The sequence below is a fragment of the Primulina tabacum genome, chromosome 15, assembly GCF_025594145.1.
Source record: "Primulina tabacum isolate GXHZ01 chromosome 15, ASM2559414v2, whole genome shotgun sequence".
NCBI classification, from domain to species: Eukaryota; Viridiplantae; Streptophyta; class Magnoliopsida; order Lamiales; family Gesneriaceae; genus Primulina; species Primulina tabacum.
In genome coordinates this window covers 3,766,424-3,784,725 of record NC_134564.1, presented here as the reverse complement: position 1 = coordinate 3,784,725, position 18,302 = coordinate 3,766,424, and the positions used below count along the sequence as shown (strand labels likewise).

At 40.4% G+C, this 18,302-nt stretch overlaps 1 protein-coding gene and 1 pseudogene across 1 annotated transcript; one reads left to right on the top strand and one right to left on the bottom strand.

Annotated features, from left to right (window-relative positions):
• Positions 1–1,465: 1,465 nt before the first annotated feature.
• LOC142526958 (major allergen Pru ar 1-like) lies at positions 1,466–2,151 on the bottom strand. The gene is made up of 2 exons (XM_075631654.1): positions 1,968–2,151; positions 1,466–1,871 (listed from the first exon to the last, which is right to left on the bottom strand). Exons 1-2 carry the CDS (start codon positions 2,149–2,151, stop codon positions 1,573–1,575), a joined length of 483 nt encoding a protein of 160 aa, XP_075487769.1. The 3' UTR covers positions 1,466–1,572.
• Positions 2,152–2,623: 472 nt separating this feature from the next.
• LOC142526957 (major strawberry allergen Fra a 1.06-like) lies at positions 2,624–3,232 on the top strand (annotated as a pseudogene).
• Positions 3,233–18,302: the final 15,070 nt, after the last annotated feature.

Genomic DNA, 18,302 nt, shown 5'->3' with positions numbered 1-18,302 from the left:
AAGAGGAATCGAGAACGTTGGCTTTCGTTAGCGATGGTTCAGTGACGAACCACCCACAAACAACACTGGATTACTTGGACAATTGTGCAGAATCAGGTTCTGATAATGACTTAATTATGGCTTCTTTATGTGTTGTGTTATGTTAGATGGAATGATATTTCCGCGACTTGTGCTCAACACGGTTGGAACTTCTTATGAATGCAGGTTGTCTCTCTCTCGGTCAAGTTTATTCATTTATTCTGAATTTCCAATTTCCAAGTGAGAGGGCTAAGTGCTCTGCGCCGTTATATATTTCATGACCATATTTTTAATGATACGCTTGAGAACTTATAAAAGAATTCAAAATGTTAATTTTATTCCAAGAGGTTATATATATATATATATATTCATCAAGTCCAAGAACTTTGGCGGTTAACTATTGGAAATAAATCTTGTATATTAAGATGTGTATATTCGCACATAGATTCTTTCTTTAATAGTGTAGATATTTAAGAGATTTGATTGTGTTTATTTATGGTAAGATCTTTGAATACAAGCATGCGATATTCTGAATGAAGGTGACTTTTTCCCATCCGAAAATATTGCTTCTTTCATGGTACCATAGCGATAAACATGGCTGGAAAAGATGACAACAAGAAGAAGGAAGGAGGTGATGTGTCTTCTAAGTCCACATCTCCGTTTTACCTTTCCGCCAGCGACAACCCATGAAACATTATCACACAAGTTCAATTAAAAGGCGAGAACTACGATGAATGAGTGTGAGCCATGAAGACGGTGTTACGGGCCAAGAAAAAGTATATCAACCTAAAATATCTCGATGATAAAAAAAAAAAATCGAAGAAAGATGAATAAACTAAAGAAAATTTAAAATTTGCGGAACCATAACAAACTTTCCAAAAAATCAGATCATAAATATCCTTCTTTTTAAATAGTACGTAAATGAAAACATAGTATATATATCTACTCTATTATTTTTTGGTGTAGTAGAGCATCATTTATTATACAAAAAAAAAGTTTGGTGAAAATTTAAATAAAAAAAATTAGTTATATATATATTTAGAATATCCAAAATTATTTTTATTTAATATATCCAATGATTCGATCATAAAGTTTAAACAGAACAATATTTGATCAACAAATCAGTTGTGATCTTCTGTTTATGCCAAATCATCAATTCTTTATTAATTTGGTCGTTCAAAATTGGAAAACCCCAAAAAAATGTTTATCATATTTTGAAACGCATTTATTTTATATGATGTCCGAAAAATGCACATGAATATATATATATATATATATATATATATATATATTGAAAGTTTCGTCCAGAATTGAAAGAGATGGAGAAACGGAGTCGGTTTAAGCAGCATTAATATATATATCCATCTCTTTCAATTCTGGACGAAACGTTCTTCCTCGAAGATGCTGGTATTCTGAAAACCGAGTTATTTACTATACAAGTGGAGAGTTTCGAGAGAAGCATGGATCAAAACACAAAATATCCTTATTTCCAAACATAGTAAAATTTATAAAACCAAACATGACGGCTTTAAAGAACAGAAAAGATGACATTTCTCATGCATAAGCACTGGGGTTCTGGATCAGATAAGCCTCCACAGCCTTGTAAACTCCCAATACTTTCTCTTTCCCGGCTTTTATCTCTTTCTCTGTCAGCGAGAAATCGTCTTTTGTGTAATAAGTGCTGGTCACCTTAGAAAATGTACCCCCATCTGGTGCTGCTTCCAACTTGATTTCATGTGTAATCTTATCCAGATTGTCCATTAAAGTATCCCCTTCAATCACCGTGTAGCTATAACTGTATGTCTCTTCGTTCAGTTCATCAATCTGATACTTCAAAGATTTAAGATCACTACCTGTAAAAAAAGAAAATTAAGATCAAGAATACATCTCATAATTGGATTAGAATTATATGCAATATCGTAAACATGTTTGGATGTTTAGTTAGTTACCTTCAGCAAAATTAACATGTTTTATGCTTCCCACTCCACCGTTGCTTTGAAGAAATTCCATGCTTTTAATTACCTGTGGGAGAAGTTTTGGGATCAAGTTACTGGAGTCTAGAATTGAGGCTTTGAAGATTCTTTTTGGACAGACTGCAGAAGCGTGCTCTTCTGTAAAAGTAAGGACACCCATTTTCTTTCCCTACTGTTTCGAGGGTTCTTATTGATTGGATTGTGTTGGAGATATAATGTGACCATGGATTGTATTTATAGGCTATAACTACAAGTTCTGGATCATAACAGGGATAAACTTTGATAAATCCCCAGATGATGATCCTCCATAATGCTCCAAATCCCAGAATCTCGTCATATGTCATTTCAGATTCTGGGAATTATACCCTTTTCTGTAATAATATATATCAATCGAGTAACAAGAATAATAAAAAGGGAAAGATAAGAGTAAACTGTAGTTTTCCTTAAATACAAACTTCAGCATCCTGCAACCTTTGCAGCACAAATAGACAAGAAATGGAATGTATTAGGCCGTCCACAAACATGAATGAATTTAAAACTTCCGATTTAAACCTATAAATACAGCACTTACCTGTGATAACTTTGCCAAGAAAAACAATATTCCAGCTTTTAATAAGAAAAAGCACCAAAGAACATGGCTATTACCACATTCACTGACGAGCACATTTCTCCAATACATCCTTCAAGAGTCTTCAAGGCCTCCATTGTGGACTCACACAACTTGATACCGAAGCTGATGCCACAAGCTATCAGCAGCATTCAGATTACTGAAGGTGATGGAGGTGCCGGAAGCAACAAGCATATTAATTTTGCTTATGGTGGAAATTTCAAATCTTTGAAATATCGCGTAGATGAGCTTGATGAAGCAGAGTCCCTTGTGTACAAGTACACGTTGATTGAAGGTGAGGCTTGACAGATAAACTTGAAAAGATTACTTATGAAGTCAAGTTTGAGGTAACAAAAGATGGTGGCTCTGTGTCTAAGGTGACAAGTAAGTACTACACCGTTGGGGATTTCATGCTTAAAGAAGATGAAGTCAAGGCAGGAAAAGAAAAGGTGATAGGAATGTACAATGTTGTTGAAGCTCATCTACTCCAGAATTCACATGCCTATGCTTAGTTTGCTCGTTTTCTTTTTTTCGTTTGGTCAATGTTGTCCGCATATTTTCTGTGAGTCTCGGATGTTGTTTCTGTTTGTGAGATCTCTTTCTTCGTTTGTTTACCAGTTATCCTCAGTGATGTGATCTCGCTGAAATGGGTGAGCCGGGTTAGGAGCTCCAACTGATCAAATCAACAATTTTTAGTATTTGGAAATTTTGAGTGAAGATAATGGCTGTGATAGCACCTGCAAACAATGAAAAGAACTCGTGAATGGGCGCTGGAAAGGTGTCCGGCGTGGCCACTCCGATGCTAAAGTCAGCAGGTTTTTCAGATGAACACAAGCAATATTTGAGAGAGAATATATATGTGCTTTTGAGTTTAAAGATTTCAGAATCCATCAATGACATTAATACCTGCTATTTATAGTAGAAAAATGGGGTAGGTACCTCGATTTCAGAGCCACCTACTAAATATGTCAAGTCGGCTACCCATACTTTGTAGCTTCTGATGACTTCTAGGACACTCCAAGCCCAAATAGTTCTGACAGATTTAGACGGCCTGTATCAATCACACTCGAGTGTGGTGCAATTCTCGAGGCGACCTGGGTAGTCGGGAACCCGGGTATTTGTACGAGGGCCCGGGCTATGAAGATTGCCCGGGAAGAGGCGAAGTGCCCGGGAAGATAAGACCTGCCCGGGTCCTTGGGAAAGTAACCGGCATGATGACCCGGATCCTTACAGGGGTATCACCACCCATCCCTAAAATAGTCGGGCTAGAGCTTGACTAGCTATCCCGATTATTCATAGCTGTACTTTTGTTAAATTTCTGAGTGTGTTAAGAGCATCGGGGGCTTCAAATGTCTTAGAGATGAGATGAAATACCAGGGTCTGACACCAACTAGGTTTAAGATATTATGCTGGGGTCTCATATCTCCCTGTCTTTGAATAAGATGTCGGGGCCTCTACTCTTCCGGGCTTTGAATAAGATACCGGGGCCTCAAATCTCCCGGGTTTTGAATATTGTGGCGTTTAGTAGTCTCGAGTAGTCCAAGGGATGTCATTATGACACATGCTTTAGCATTAAAATCCCGCCGAAAAATATTCTGTATTCCGAGAATCAGATAAGTCTGACACCTTGATATATGTGCAGGTCCTTTCGCATGCCTGATAAAATTTATGAGGCACATCTTGATCATCCACGTGTATTTAGATTAACGGCCGAGATCTCCCCTTACTGCTTATATATTAGCCCTCCTATTTTCTTAAAATCACTTTCAAATTCAAAATTTTGCGGAAGCTCTTGCAAATTTTTTCCTCGCGCCTCCTCCGTGCCAAACTTCTGCAACATCCGGTGATCCTCCATCGCTGAAACAGCTACACTCTGTTCCAACACCATCTTTTTTTTCAATACATCGCAAGTTTTCTGCATTTCTTCATTTTAAAAAATGTCTAATTCCACTACCTCCACCTCCGGAGCCAATGCGCGAGGCTCATCGGGTTATGAGTCCACCGCGCTGTGCCCCGATTCATCCCCTTCCCCCCTCTCGTCGCTCAATTACTCAATCCTCTAAAAAACCAGTGGCCTACCAAACCAAACCTTCTTCTTCGAAGCCTTCATCTTTGGGCACCTCCCAAGTCCTTAAAAAGGACAAGGGTAAAGGTAAAGTCTCGGTTTCTGATCTTCATTCTACGGAGGCCTCGGGGGTTCCTTGGTTCTCCTCAATGAGCAGCACTTTGCGCTCGGGTGCGGACGAGGAACTCTGAACTCTGGGGGCTATTCCTTCCACTTTTTCTATTCTTATACCTGGATCCTTTGACCGGGCAGATAGCCCTCCTTCCGGGTACACAACTTTCTTCCGGGACCAAGTTAGGAATGGTCTCCGGTTTCCTATCCCCTCCTTCTACACTGATGTTGCCAAGTTCTTTGGTGTGCCTATTAACCAACTTCATCCTAATTCCTTCCGTATCATGGCTTCGGCCTATGTTTTATTCAAAATGCAAAACCTTATCATCAACCCCCTCGTCCTTCACTATTTCTTCGTTGGCAGACTGGGAGACAATGCCTTCTCTTTGTCTGCTCGTCTGAACACCAGGTTCCTTGATGACATCCCCTCTTCGCAGAAGGGATGGAAAGGAAGGTTCTTTTACATTCAATTCCCGGCCCCTCTGCCCTGTCAGACCGGCTTTATCACTTCTCTTCCTCAACAACATGCCCTTCCCAGGGCTTATAAATTTGAAAAATTTTATACCCGAAGCCAAACCTTGGTGGAGGGTCAAAAATACTCTTCCTCCACACTTATTTCCCAGGAGAATCTTGTTTCCTATGGGTTGAGTGCCCGGGCTGAAGACCCTTTGGATCGGACAGTTGATGAAATGGTAGGCTCGGGCGCCCAACCTGGTAATTTCCTTTCCCCTTGCTTCTCCCTTTTTTTTTAACTGTGTTTGCTTTTTATGCAGATAAGATGCAGGAGGCATTTGCCAAAAAATGGGAAGAGGAGAGAATCGCCAAGGAGAAGAAACTGGCTGTCCGTAAAGCTGCGGCTGAGCGGAAAAGAAAAGCATCTGAGGAGGCAGCTGCCCGGGCAGAAGAAACAGCCCGGGTAATCTCTGTACAAGAGTAGGAGGCGCCTAGCTCCCAAGAAGATCCGGAGGATCACATCTCCCTCTGACAGAGGAAGCGAAAAGCTAACGCCAGCCCGGAGCTGATTCTGGTTGAAGGCGATCAGGCGGGAGGCCAAAGCTCTTCTCGGGCGAGCCAATCAAACACCCCCCCCCCCCCCCCTCCCCAGCAGGATAGTCAAGAGCCTCTCCAAAGGCCCCTTGTTACTGATCAACCCACTCGGGCTATCATTTTTAATGAGGGGCTATTACACTCGAGGTTAACCTCCTTAGGCAGCTACTGATTCCTGCCGAGGAGGCTTTCCTGAAGAGCTCCACACTGGGTCCCCGGTTTCTCGAAGGTTTCAACAGGCTTTTGTCGGTAAGTTCTCTTTTCTCATATTTTCCTCCTTTTTTATTTCCACCATTATTCATGGTTTTTTTTAACAGGGTGACACATGCTGTTGTCAGCCTTTGAGGAAGTAGCTGTCATTGCTACTCGACAGGCCCCCCAAGTCCGGGCTGCCAGGGAGACTCACAATCGGCTCCAAGAAGAGATTGCCCGGCTGAAGGGGCTTCATGAAGAAGAGGTGGCCATCCTCCAGGCTTCCTTGGAGTCTACCCGGATGGCTCTAGAAAAAGCCCGGGATGAGATTAACAAGGGCCTCATCAGGGAGGAGACCCTTCAAGGACACAACTCTGTTCTTGAAGGTAAAAATCGATCCCTGATGGAGGGTATGGAGCAACAATTGCACGGGCTGAGAGAGCTGAAAAGGCCCTGGCCACGGCCAAACAGCAGAGAGAGCAACTGCGAGCTTCCTTCCTTCTTGCTCCAGAATTCAAAGCGGCTGTAGTAGACAAGGCTTATAGAGAAGAAAAGAAGGAAGACTCCCCAATTGAAGAAGAGCAATCAGAGCCCGAGCCTGATAATGTAGTCATAGACTAGGCTTGTACTTTCTTTATTTATTTCCTGTAATTCCAGCCCTTGGGCTTTTTAATGAAACGATATTTCTCTCAACTGTTCTTTAATAATATTCTGATAAGTTTTCGAGAACCCGGCAGATATAACTGCTTGTGTACAAATAACCAGAAAATTTTCTAAATGTTACGAATTAACCGGTAACTTCAAATAAATACCCGGGATCTTGATCTTTATAATGAATAAAATACCTTATACTCAGTAATTAACCCAGATGTAAACCACCCTAAACCCGGATACGAAACCCTGGTGCTTATAAAAATGGGAAAATCGGGCAAGAGAGCATATCTCGGGATTTTGATTGGTCGAGGTGTGGTGCCCCGAGCCAGGGTGTAATGCCCTGGGCTTTATTTAGAACCAAGGTACGGAGCCTTGGGCCGGGGAACATGTCCCGAGACTTGGGAATGGTCGAGGTGTGGTGCCCCGAGCCAGGGTGTCGTGCCCTGGGCTTATTTAGAACCAAGGTACGGAGCCTTGGGTCTGGGAACATGTCCCGGGACTTGAGAATGGTCGAGGTGTGGTGCCCCGAGCCAGGGTGTAGTGCCCTGGGCTTATTTAGAACCAAGGTACGGAGCCTTGGGTCGGGGAACATGTCCCGAGACTTGGGAATGGTCAAAATGTGGTGTCTCGAGCCAGGGTGTAGTGCCATGGGCTTATTTAGAACCAAGGTACGGAGCCTTGGGCCGGGGAACATATCCCGGGACTTGGGAATGGTCGAGGTGTGGTGTCCCGAGCCGGGGTGTAGTGCCCTGGGCTTATTTTGAACCAGGGTACGGAGCCTTGGGCCGGGGAACATGTCCCGGGACTTGGGAATGATCGAGGTGTAGTGCCCCGAGCCAGGGTGTAGTGCCTTGGGCTTATTTAGAACCAAGGTACGGAGCCTTGGATCGGGGAACATGTCCCGAGACTTGGGAATGGTCGAGGTGTGGTGCCCCGAGCCAGGGTGTAGTGCCCTGGGTTTATTTAGATAACCGGAGCTTGGTACTTCCCGAGTTAAGATACAAGAAACAATATATAACGATTCTCTCTGAGAAAAAATAGATCTTTCATTATATATTCAACCAATCAATTACATCTGCTAGGCATAATACTTCTTCTTCCTCGGGTTGAACCATCTCGGATAAGAAATCTGATAAGACTTGCGCTTTGATGGCAACCCGAGGCTTGTAGTCAATGTCATATTCTCCCAACTCTACTGTCCACTTGATCATCCGCCCGGATACTTCTGAATGAGTCATGATCCTGCAAAGATGACTATTGGTAAGAACAATGATTTGATGTGACAGAAAGTAAGGTCGTAGCTTCCGGGCGGTCATGATCAAGGCCAAAGCAATCTTCTCTATTTCACAGTAACGGAGCTCGGGGCCTCTTAGAGCATGACTGACATAGTAGATAGGCTTTTGATCAGAGCCTTCTTCTTTTATTAGAACCGAGCTGACAGCATAATCCGTAGTATATAGATAAACAAATAGTTTTTCCCCGGGCTCCGGCTTCACCAATACAGGGAGCTCTGCAAGGTGAATCTTCATCCCACCCGAATTGTTGGGCCTTCCTTAGAACCTGAAAGAAAGTATAACTCATGTGTGCTGACCGGGATATAAATCGAGACAGGGAAGCAATCCTTCCAGTCAGCTTCTGTACTTCTTTGACAGATCGAGGAGATGACATGCACAACACGGATTTGAATTTTTCCTGATTTACCTCAATCCCCCGGTCGGTCACTATGAAACCCAAAAATTTGCCACTCTTCACACCAAAAATGCATTTGTCAGGGTTGAGCTTTATCTCATAGTGCACTAGAGTGGCAAAGGTTTCCTCCAGATCAATGATGAAATGTGCCACCTCTTTAGTCTTGCCCAGGATATCATCCACGTATACCTCCACATTCCGACCCAGTTGTTTCTCAAAGACTCTGTTCATGAGACGCTGGTAAGTAGCCCCTGCATTCTTTAACCCGAAAGGCATTAAAATATAGCAAAATGTACCTCCCGAGGTGATGAAGCTGGCTTTATCTTGATCATTTTTGGCCAAGAGAATTTGATGATATCCCTGGTAAGCATCCATTAAACTCAGCAGTTCAAAGCCCGAGGTGGAATCCACCAGTTGGTCAATCCTGGGCAGGGGGTAATGGTCTTTAGGGCAAGCCTTGTTGAGATCGCGGAAATCTACACACATTCTCCACTTTCCGGTGGACTTAGGTACCAGCACCACATTCGAAATCCATGTAGGAAATTGAAGTTCTCGAATGTGGCCGGCCTTCAGCAGCTCCTTCACCTGTTCATCAATAACTTTGTCCTTTTCAGGACCAAAGTGTCTCTTCTTCTGCTTTACCGGGTGAGAGCCTGGGAGAATATTCAATTGATGCTACGATATCAGGGGTGAGATCCCTGTCAACTCCTGTTGGGACCAGGCAAACACATGAATATTAGCTTTTAAACAACTGATCAGACTAACTCGGGTGGATTCACTAAGGTCCCGAGCCACCCGGATTTTCTGCCCTGGTCCGACCTCTATCATCTCCTGCTCCTCTTCAGCCACAAAATAAACCTCTACCTTCTCCAGTACTCTTCCTCTCACTTCATCAACTCTCGCTTTCTTTTCTTCCCTCATGGTTTTGCTCTGATCAGCCCGGACTGCCTCCACATAGCACTTCCGAGAAGATGGCTGATCTCCCAGGACTTCTCCTACCCGGGCTCCCACAGGAAATTTGATCTTTTGGTGGTAGGTGGATGCCACGACTCTTAATTCATTCATATCCGGCCTCCCCAAAATGATATTATATGAGGATGGGGAGTCCACTACAGTGAAAGAGGTCATCACGGTCTTTTTGAGATCTTGGGAGCCTAGAGTAAGTAGCAAGACAATCTCTCCTTCCGGGTAAATCACATGGCCAGCAAAACCAAAAAGTGCGGTTTTCACAGCTTCCAAATGATAACCCTGCAAATCCATCTGCACAAAGGCATCTTTAAAAATTACATTTACAAAGCTGCCCGAGTCAACAAATACCCTCAGAATGTCATAATTTGCCACCCGTGCTTGGATAACCAGGGCATCATTGTGGGGCAGATTCACCCCCTTCAAATCCTCTGGGCCAAAACTGATGATCGCCTCGTTCCTCCTCGTTCCCTCTACCTCCATACATTCCCTCCTACTTCTTGATTTTCTCGCCCGATTGAAGTCTCCATCAGTGGAGCCTCCTGATATCATTTTGATTACCCCCATGGCAGGGGGCGAATTCTTCTTTCTCTCGGGCTCAGGCTCCCTCCTTCTCCCGGGCTCTCTCCTCACACTGCCCCTTACCTCTCCTCCCCGGGCACTAGATTTTGGCTGCCGAGATGTCCAAGGTAGCAATCTCGCTCTCTTGTTGGCTTGACTGGGTCCCGGGGCGGGAGGCAGGGCATAGTCTCCCTTCAATGTCTTACAGTCCTTGGTGTTGTGATAACACACTTTGTGGAGAGTGCAGAATCCTCTCCTCTCAGGCCGGGATAGTTGATAATCCGAGGCCAGATCTCTACTACATTCCTGGACTTCCCTCTCCCAGGCAATCTTGAGGGGCACATGATGAGAAAAACGCTCTGGATTACCCCTTCTCTGTCCTTTCTCCTCGGGCTTAGATACCCGGTCTCCTCTCCCCTTCTTCACAGCCTCTCTCTTCTGCTTCTAAGCCTCTTTCATATTGATATACTTCTCTGCCCGAGACAATAAGTCCTCGAAATCCCCGAGCACCTTCTTAGTTAATGATTTGAAAAATTCACCCTCCCTCAAGCCTTAGGTGAACGTGGTCGTCTTTGTTTCAGTGGCACAAGTGAGAACATCAAGAGCCACTCTATTAAACCTTCTGATATAAGCCTTCAAACTCTCTTCTAGGCTCTGCTTGACTTCAAAAAGACTGAAAGCAGTCTTCTTATACTTTTTATTGCTACTGAAATGGTGTGAAAACACCTTTTGAAAGTCTTTGAAGGAATGTATGCTTTGAGGGGCTAATCCCTCGAACCATCTCTGGGCTGAATCTACCAATGTCGTCAGGAACACCTTACACTTTATTCGATCAGTGTAACAGTGCAGCATGACCATATTTTCAAATCTGGCCAGGTGTTCCTCAGGGTCTGCATTGCCATCATATTCCTTTACTTTGGCAGATTTGAAATTCCCGGGAAGAGATTCCCGGACAATTATCTCAGCAAACCGGCATCCTTTGGTGACTGCCCGGGAAGTACTCTGGCTCTCCAACTGCCCTTCCAGCACCTTCATCTTCTGCCTCAACTCCAACAACTCTTCTACCATAGTAGGAGATTTGGACCCGGCGGTGGACTCCTCGTCTTCTCCTCTTACCTCCTCCTCCTCCCTCAACTCCTGCTCTTGCTCCTGCTCACGCTCTTGTCTATCTCCGGGTGGTGTAACATGCTGAGAAACTTTTTTCCTGGTCATAGCTTGCTTTACCGCATCGGATATAATTTTCTTCAACTCTTTCGGGGTCATGGTAATGAGATTTGGTCCGGTGTTATCAACACCACCCTGTCTCGAAGTCTGTCCCCCGTCTTCAGGAGCCCGGGAATTATCCTGGTTAGTTTTTCTGGTGCGAACCATATCAACGTCTTAATCTCGTTTTCCCACAGACGGCGCCAATGATGTGATCTCGCTGAAATGGTGAGCCGGGTTAGGAGCTCCAACGGATCAAATCAACAATTTGTAGTGTTTGGGAATTTTGAGTGAAGATAATGGCTGTAATAGCACCTGCAAACAATGAAAAGAACTCGTGAATGGCGCCGGAAGGGTGTCCGGCGTGGCCACTCCGATGCTAAAGTCAGCAGGTTTTTCAGATTAACACAAGCAATATTTGAGAGAGAATATATAAGTGCTTTTGAGTTTAAAGATTTCAGAATCCATCAATGACATTAATACCTGCTATTTATAGTAGAAAAATGGGGTAGGTACCTCGATTCCAGAGCTACCTACTAAATATGTCAAGTCGGCTACCCATACTTTATAGCTTCTGATGACTTCTAGGACACTCCAAGCCCAAGTGGTTCTGACAGATTTAGACGGCCTGTATCAATCACACTCGAGTGTGGTGCAATTCTCGAGGCGACCCGGGTAGTCGGGAACCCGGGTATTTGTACGAGGGCCCGGGCTATGAAGATTGCCCTGGGAAGAGAAGACCTGCCCGGGTCCTTGGTAAAGTAATCGGCATGATGACCCGGATCCTTACAGGGGTATCACTCAGGATTGTCAACTCGAAATAAAGCCATTTTCTTCCAAATAAATTGATTGTGCTTGTTTATGGAACTAAACAATGATGCCCATTTGGACTGTCCATGGATATGGAAAAGAGGGTTTCAAGAAATTTAACAAATTCATACACGCGTACGTCTACAAAGAAAGAACACTGAACGCTGCTAATTAATACTTAATTATTTGTGTATTTTATTTTAACTTCTGTCTGAGGTCTTTAACTAGTACATGTATATCGAACACAATTTCGTAAACAAGGCTAATACTTTTGACAAAGTCACCGTTGTTTAAACAGAAGGTGTCACATGTCCTTGTCGTGTTTCCGAAAAAGTAACGACCAATTTAGATTTCTTGGATACACTAGCTGAAAGGGGTAACCAACATATATTTTATTATGTCATTGTCGATAACAACCGAATCTTTCACATAGATAGCTATTAATTATCTTCAGATAACGTCGCGAGATCAATTTAATTAGAGATCACGGTTTATCTGTCAATCCAATAAGCTTTTTGGATAATATGTATTTATAAATTTTAATTAAGTAAAATCAAATTTAGTTTAAAATTACTAAAACTTCGATTCAAATTTTATATTAACAGCCATTTAATGGCTTGAATAAATAGGCCACATTTTACCAGTTTTGGGACACGTAGAAATTAGCCAATGACACACAATATTCAGTGCAATGAGAAATTCGTTCCTAGTTATTTTATATCATATACATATAGAATGCATGTCATTATTATTATAATAATTATTATTATTGTTATTATATATATATTTTATTATGATTTTCATCAATCGTGAACATCTTTGTATCTATCAATGAGATGACACTCACATATTAGATATAAAATTTTGATATAATTCACCACATTCTATATGTGAGTATTATCTTATTATTGAACATTAAAATGAACATGATTGATAGATAATATAGCAAAACTATATATATATATATATATATATATAAGTTTTAGATATTTAGTGTAACGTACCGTACTTTTAAACTATTTAAAATTTGCGGAAAAATAAAATTTTTCTTAAATATAAAATAAACTTTCAAATTTATATTAAAATAACTTGCTCTTCTAAAAACATTTGCAATGAAAACAACCAAAACCAAATTTGTCAAAAGTAATAATCGTTTAAACATTATAAACAACTTCATGAAATCATAGTATTAAAAATCATCATGCATAAAATCTTAAAACATGGGCGGTCCTCGGGTTTAGCCCCCTGCGCAGTCCAAGCCGGCTCATTAGTCCCCACCCCTCGTCTCCTCAAAGTCATCCTCACTTGCATCGATCAAGTCTAGTGAATCTAAAGACTCAACATGTATAAACTGGAGATAGCAAGTACTATATAATAAAACCACATGCATATTTAAAGTATGGCTTACATACTTGAAACTTGAAACTTGAACGTAACAGCATAAACATACTTGAAACTTGAACGTAATAGTACAAACATACTTGAAACTTGATCGTAGTAGCATAAACATAGGCGTGCCATCATCATAAAATTTTTCATAAACATGCTTGCTTCATACATACTTGAACATACATAAACTTCATCATTTTTGCGTAGAGATATGTTTCAAAGCAAGTGACTCATACATAAATGTTCCTGATCAGACTAAACCACAGTACTGGACTGACAGGAAAAATCCACTGCCAGCGCTTTCCAATCCTGATCTAAACCCGGTCATGCTTTACCGGGGTAGAAAAGTCCTCGACCACGTTCACCGACTTCCAAACCCGTTCATAATTTGGTCACAAGACATTCAACATACCTCAAAAACTTAAAAGTATTTTCCTTTGCACGTCGAACATACTTACTTGGCATTGAGGGATTCGTTGGATCTCGCTTGGGGCCACTGTTGCACGTACTAACATGAGTTCGAATACCTATCTTGCATATCCTTAGACGTATAGTCATGCTCACACCCAAAAATGACAAAACGTTCTAAATCTCTCGGGACTTGGCCTCATTTAATCATCGTACTAAATCATTACATCAAACCCCAAAACAATCCCTAAAAAAATAAAAAATATATTTTTTTAAATATGCTTTTTAAAAGGGGTACACGGACCCCATGTAAGGGTCCGAGTAGGTGCTGGAAATTAACATTTCGAAGGAAAAAAGGACACAGACCCCATGTAAGGGTCCGGCTTAGGGTCCGTGTAGGTGCTGGAATCGTAAACAAAGGGAGAAACACTACACTTATGGACTTATTCCTCCTAACTCGATCATACGGACCATGAACCAATGCCTCGAGACCCATCCTAGGATGCTATGACACTTATTCAAACTCAAACAAACACCCCAAACGTCCCCAAGCATCGACAAGCAACTTCAATACAACAATAACTCGTAATGCGACATCATTTCGCTTCCTACGATTTCTATTACATCCTAAGTCATTCCCTACCCAAACGAACCACCAAATAACACCTAAATACATCCCATAACATATCTAAATGCACTAGCACAAGCTCGGAGGTGCCCAACTGATAAGTCCAAATCTTATAGAGATTTTAGGGATTCTATTTTATAATATTTGTGCTTATCTAGAATTGTTATCCCTAATTTTGTGCTTATCTTAATTAAGTTTATAATGATTGTAGATTTGAATAGAAGAGGAAAAAATGCATAATTTGGGAGATAATATGATTTTGCAAGACTTCAAAGGCAACATAATGTTGAAATTTTGGAAGAAAATCTGTGCAGATATTGAGAGAAGAGGGGATTTCACCGTGATTGTCAAGAATTAAATAATTAATTAGATTTTAACACGTGTCTACATAGTAGAGTTTGGTACCGTTGTGTGTCTTAGTTATTTATTTGAATTTGAATCCCTCCTTGATATCTGAATCCCTCGTTTTTAATTGAAATTATTTTATTTAAAGTTTAGATTAATAATCAACCGATATCATCTTTTTATTTATTTTGTCTAGCTTAAGTTAAGTGATATAAATTCTAGTAATTAAATATTAGTCTCTGTGGGATCGATACTTGGACTCATCATCCATTTATTATAACTTGACCTAGTCCGCTTGCTAGATTTATTCACAACCGTAATCGTCGGTCAAGTTTTTGGCGCCGTTGCCGGGGACTAATTTATTTAATATTGGAATAAATTGCTTTATTGAGACTAGACATTTTTTTCCCAAAAAAAAAGATAAAAAAATCATCTATTTTTTTTCTAATTTATTTGTTTTATTGCGAGGTACTTCAAGATGGATCATCGGGGAGTGTTCACGAATTTTGCCCAAAAATACTCGGAACCATTCTATGCTACTTGGGGGAGATTCAATGATCTGGCAAACAACTTTCTGTTTCATGATTTGTCAAACTACACTCTTATTCAAATTTTTTATTTTTGTTTGGATGAGGCAACAAGAAGTTGGCAACTTGTAGTCACTTATTTAATAGGGGATACAACAGTGCGATGCACTTGTTAAATGATATGGCAGATTTCGACTACCACTTGCATTGTGATCCTTCACTGCAAGGTTGGAGTCACCAATATCCTCCACAATTTTGCCCCAATATTGTAAACCAACCATTTGAGCAACAAGAAGAGCGTAGTGCACATTTAGATGAAATCATAGCCCAGTGGCAGAAGATGGTCAACTCTTTGTGTTTCATCGATGAACAGATTGAGCTTCTAATGCAACCAGTGTCCGAAATCAAACAAGAGGATGAAGCGATTTTTGTCGATCAATTAATGACCAATCAGGAAGAAAAATTCTATGAGCAATCCCTATGCAAAGATGAGGCAAAAGTGAAGCTGGAGGAAGAAGAATTCTTCGAGGAATCCATACGCAAAGATGAGGCAGAAGTGAAGTTGGAAGAATTCCTATGCGAAGATGAGGCAGAAGTGAAGTTGGAGGAAGAAGAATTCTTCGAGGAATCCCTATGCGAAGATGAGGTAGAAGTGAAGTTGGAGGATGTAGAAGAACACAAGTCGAAGGATTTGAACTCATATATGGTCTTAACATATATTCCACCAGCAGATTCTTTATTTCCATCAAAGCAAACTCAAGAATATTACATCCTCTACGAGCTTTATCATGGATTAGATTGTTCTTCCCCTAATAATCAGTTTTTGCCGAGGAGCGACGAGCTTGCAAGTCAATATCATGCCAATCTTGAGGGCACACATAATCAAGACTCATATGTAATATTGTATGATATTTACTATGGGCGGAAGCCGCTATTTGATGGATGCTTCTCCGTAGTCAAGTTATAGACAATGAATTTAGCGCTTGCTGGGAGGCAACCCAGTGATTTATTTTATTTATTGTCGTTTCATCTTTTATTTTTATTTTTAATTTTTTCATTTGGTTAGTTTAATCTTATGTGATTTTGGTGTGTGTAGGGAATATTGCAATGAAGTAAGATGATTTGGATTCTGGAAAAACTAAACTGTTGAAATAAAAGATTTCCAGTACTAAGGAATTCTACCATCCACATGTAGCACTCCATGGAATTTAAAGCAACACTGTCAGGGAAGTGTTATCTTACTATTCTGCATCCAATTTTTATATTCTTTTTGAATGGCATGACACTGAGGACAGTGTAAATTTAAAGTGTGGGGGGAATTTGTGTTTGGTTTCACGTCACAACACTTAGCATGTGCTTAAATGTTTAATCCTCGAGCATGAAAATTTTTTTGGTTATTCTTTGAGAAACCGCACTAGTGATTACATGATACACTAATTGACTTTCTATATTTTGTGAACACTCAAGAAATTACATCATACCTAGAATTGATTGAGATGAGCTGTAGTTGTAGCCGAAGGATTTGAGCACAAACTAGTTTTGTATCATATTTTGAGACATAATCTATGCACTTTAAGTCGAACTTATATGAATTAATTGTGAATTGGCAAGAGGTGGGCTCATTAAAAAAATCGAAAAAAAGAGAGAGAAAAAAAACAATCTAGAACTTGTCTGATTATCTCTCGAGGCGAAAATACGGAGGAGAATGACTTATGGATGATTTAGGCGATCTTTGGACCGTTTGAGCTTTTCGAGCCTACCCAATGCATCATTCATATCCCTAGTATTCCCTTTTGAGCCTAATAAATCGAATGGAGTGTGTCAAAGACATACAATTAGCCCCCATTCGTATTCCTTCAAAATCCCACATCAACTACCCAATTTTAGCTCATACACTATTCTTCTACCTTAATTTTGAGAGAAATAAACCCCTTTAGCGCTTTAAATTTTCAATAACTCCCATGTGTTGATAATTGATAAGAAAAATTGGAAGGAGTTTGAAAAAATCATGAAGAATGAGAAAGGGATTGATGAAAAGATATATATAAAAGAAAAAGGAGGAGGAATGAATGTTGTATGAAGTGGTGATTGAAAACACTAAAAGGGAATGTTGTAAAAAAAAAGGGCCGGAGGAAGAGAAAATATATATGTGGGGGAATATGAATGAAAGTTGAAGGAAGTTGGAAAGGTTAGATGGAGGATAATGAATATCAATAAGGGAAGGAAGATAGGAGACGAAGGAATGCGCTGCATGATTAAATTTTTTATTTCTCTCATTTTGAATCTCCCTACCTTTATTGTAGCCGTGAGCCGTGGCCTAACATTATAAGCTTGAAAAGACCTATTGACCGAGTCATATTCCTCCAACATTTAGTGGAGAAAAGTATGAAAGATAAGCTTATGGAGAGTTTCAAAAATCAAAAAAAAAAATATGAGCACTCCTTGAACTAAAACAGCTTTGAGGAATATGAGTTTTGACTTCCACACTACACACGTCTCATTATCTTGATCTTTTTCTAGTGAATGCTTGAGTTTTGAAGTTGCAACGAAAGTGAATTTTATGATCTTCGAAGTGTGATTTTTGATTGAGTGTGACAGAATTTGGTAGGGTGAAAAGTTTTGATTGTGTCATTTTTGTGATGAATCATTGAATATTCCTCGGTTATATTTTTATTCTTTGATTTGTTCGAGGACGAACAAAGGCTAAGTGTGGGGGAATTGATAAGCTCAAATTTTATAGAGATTTTAGGGATTCTATTTTATAATATTTGTGCTTATCTAGAATTATTATCCTTAATTTTGAGCTTATCTTAATTAAGTTTATAATGATTGTAGATTTGAATAGAAGAGGAAAAAATGCATAATTTGGGAGATAATATGATTTTGCAAGATTTCAAAGGCAACAAAATATCAAAAGAAAGGAAATCAAATATTCTTATATTCTATTCCTTGATAATGTTGAAATTTTGGAAGAAAATCTGTGCAGATATTGAGAGAAGAAGCCTCAAAATTGAAAAATAAAATATTACCTATAATTTTAAACATGAGAAGAGCTTCAAAGATTTAAAGGATGAGGCCCATGAAGAATTATAAAAGGTAGCATACGTGA

What these genes read in the sequence shown, in the direction of transcription:
- LOC142526958 (XM_075631654.1), bottom strand. Translation starts at nt 2,151, where the DNA reads ATGGGTGTCCTTACTTTTACAGAAGAGCACGCTTCTGCAGTCTGTCCA. An exon ending in ACATGTTAATTTTGCTGAAG is followed by an intron (nt 1,872 to 1,967) that starts GTAACTAACTAA and finishes CTTTTTTTACAG; the next exon opens with GTAGTGATCTTAAATCTTTG.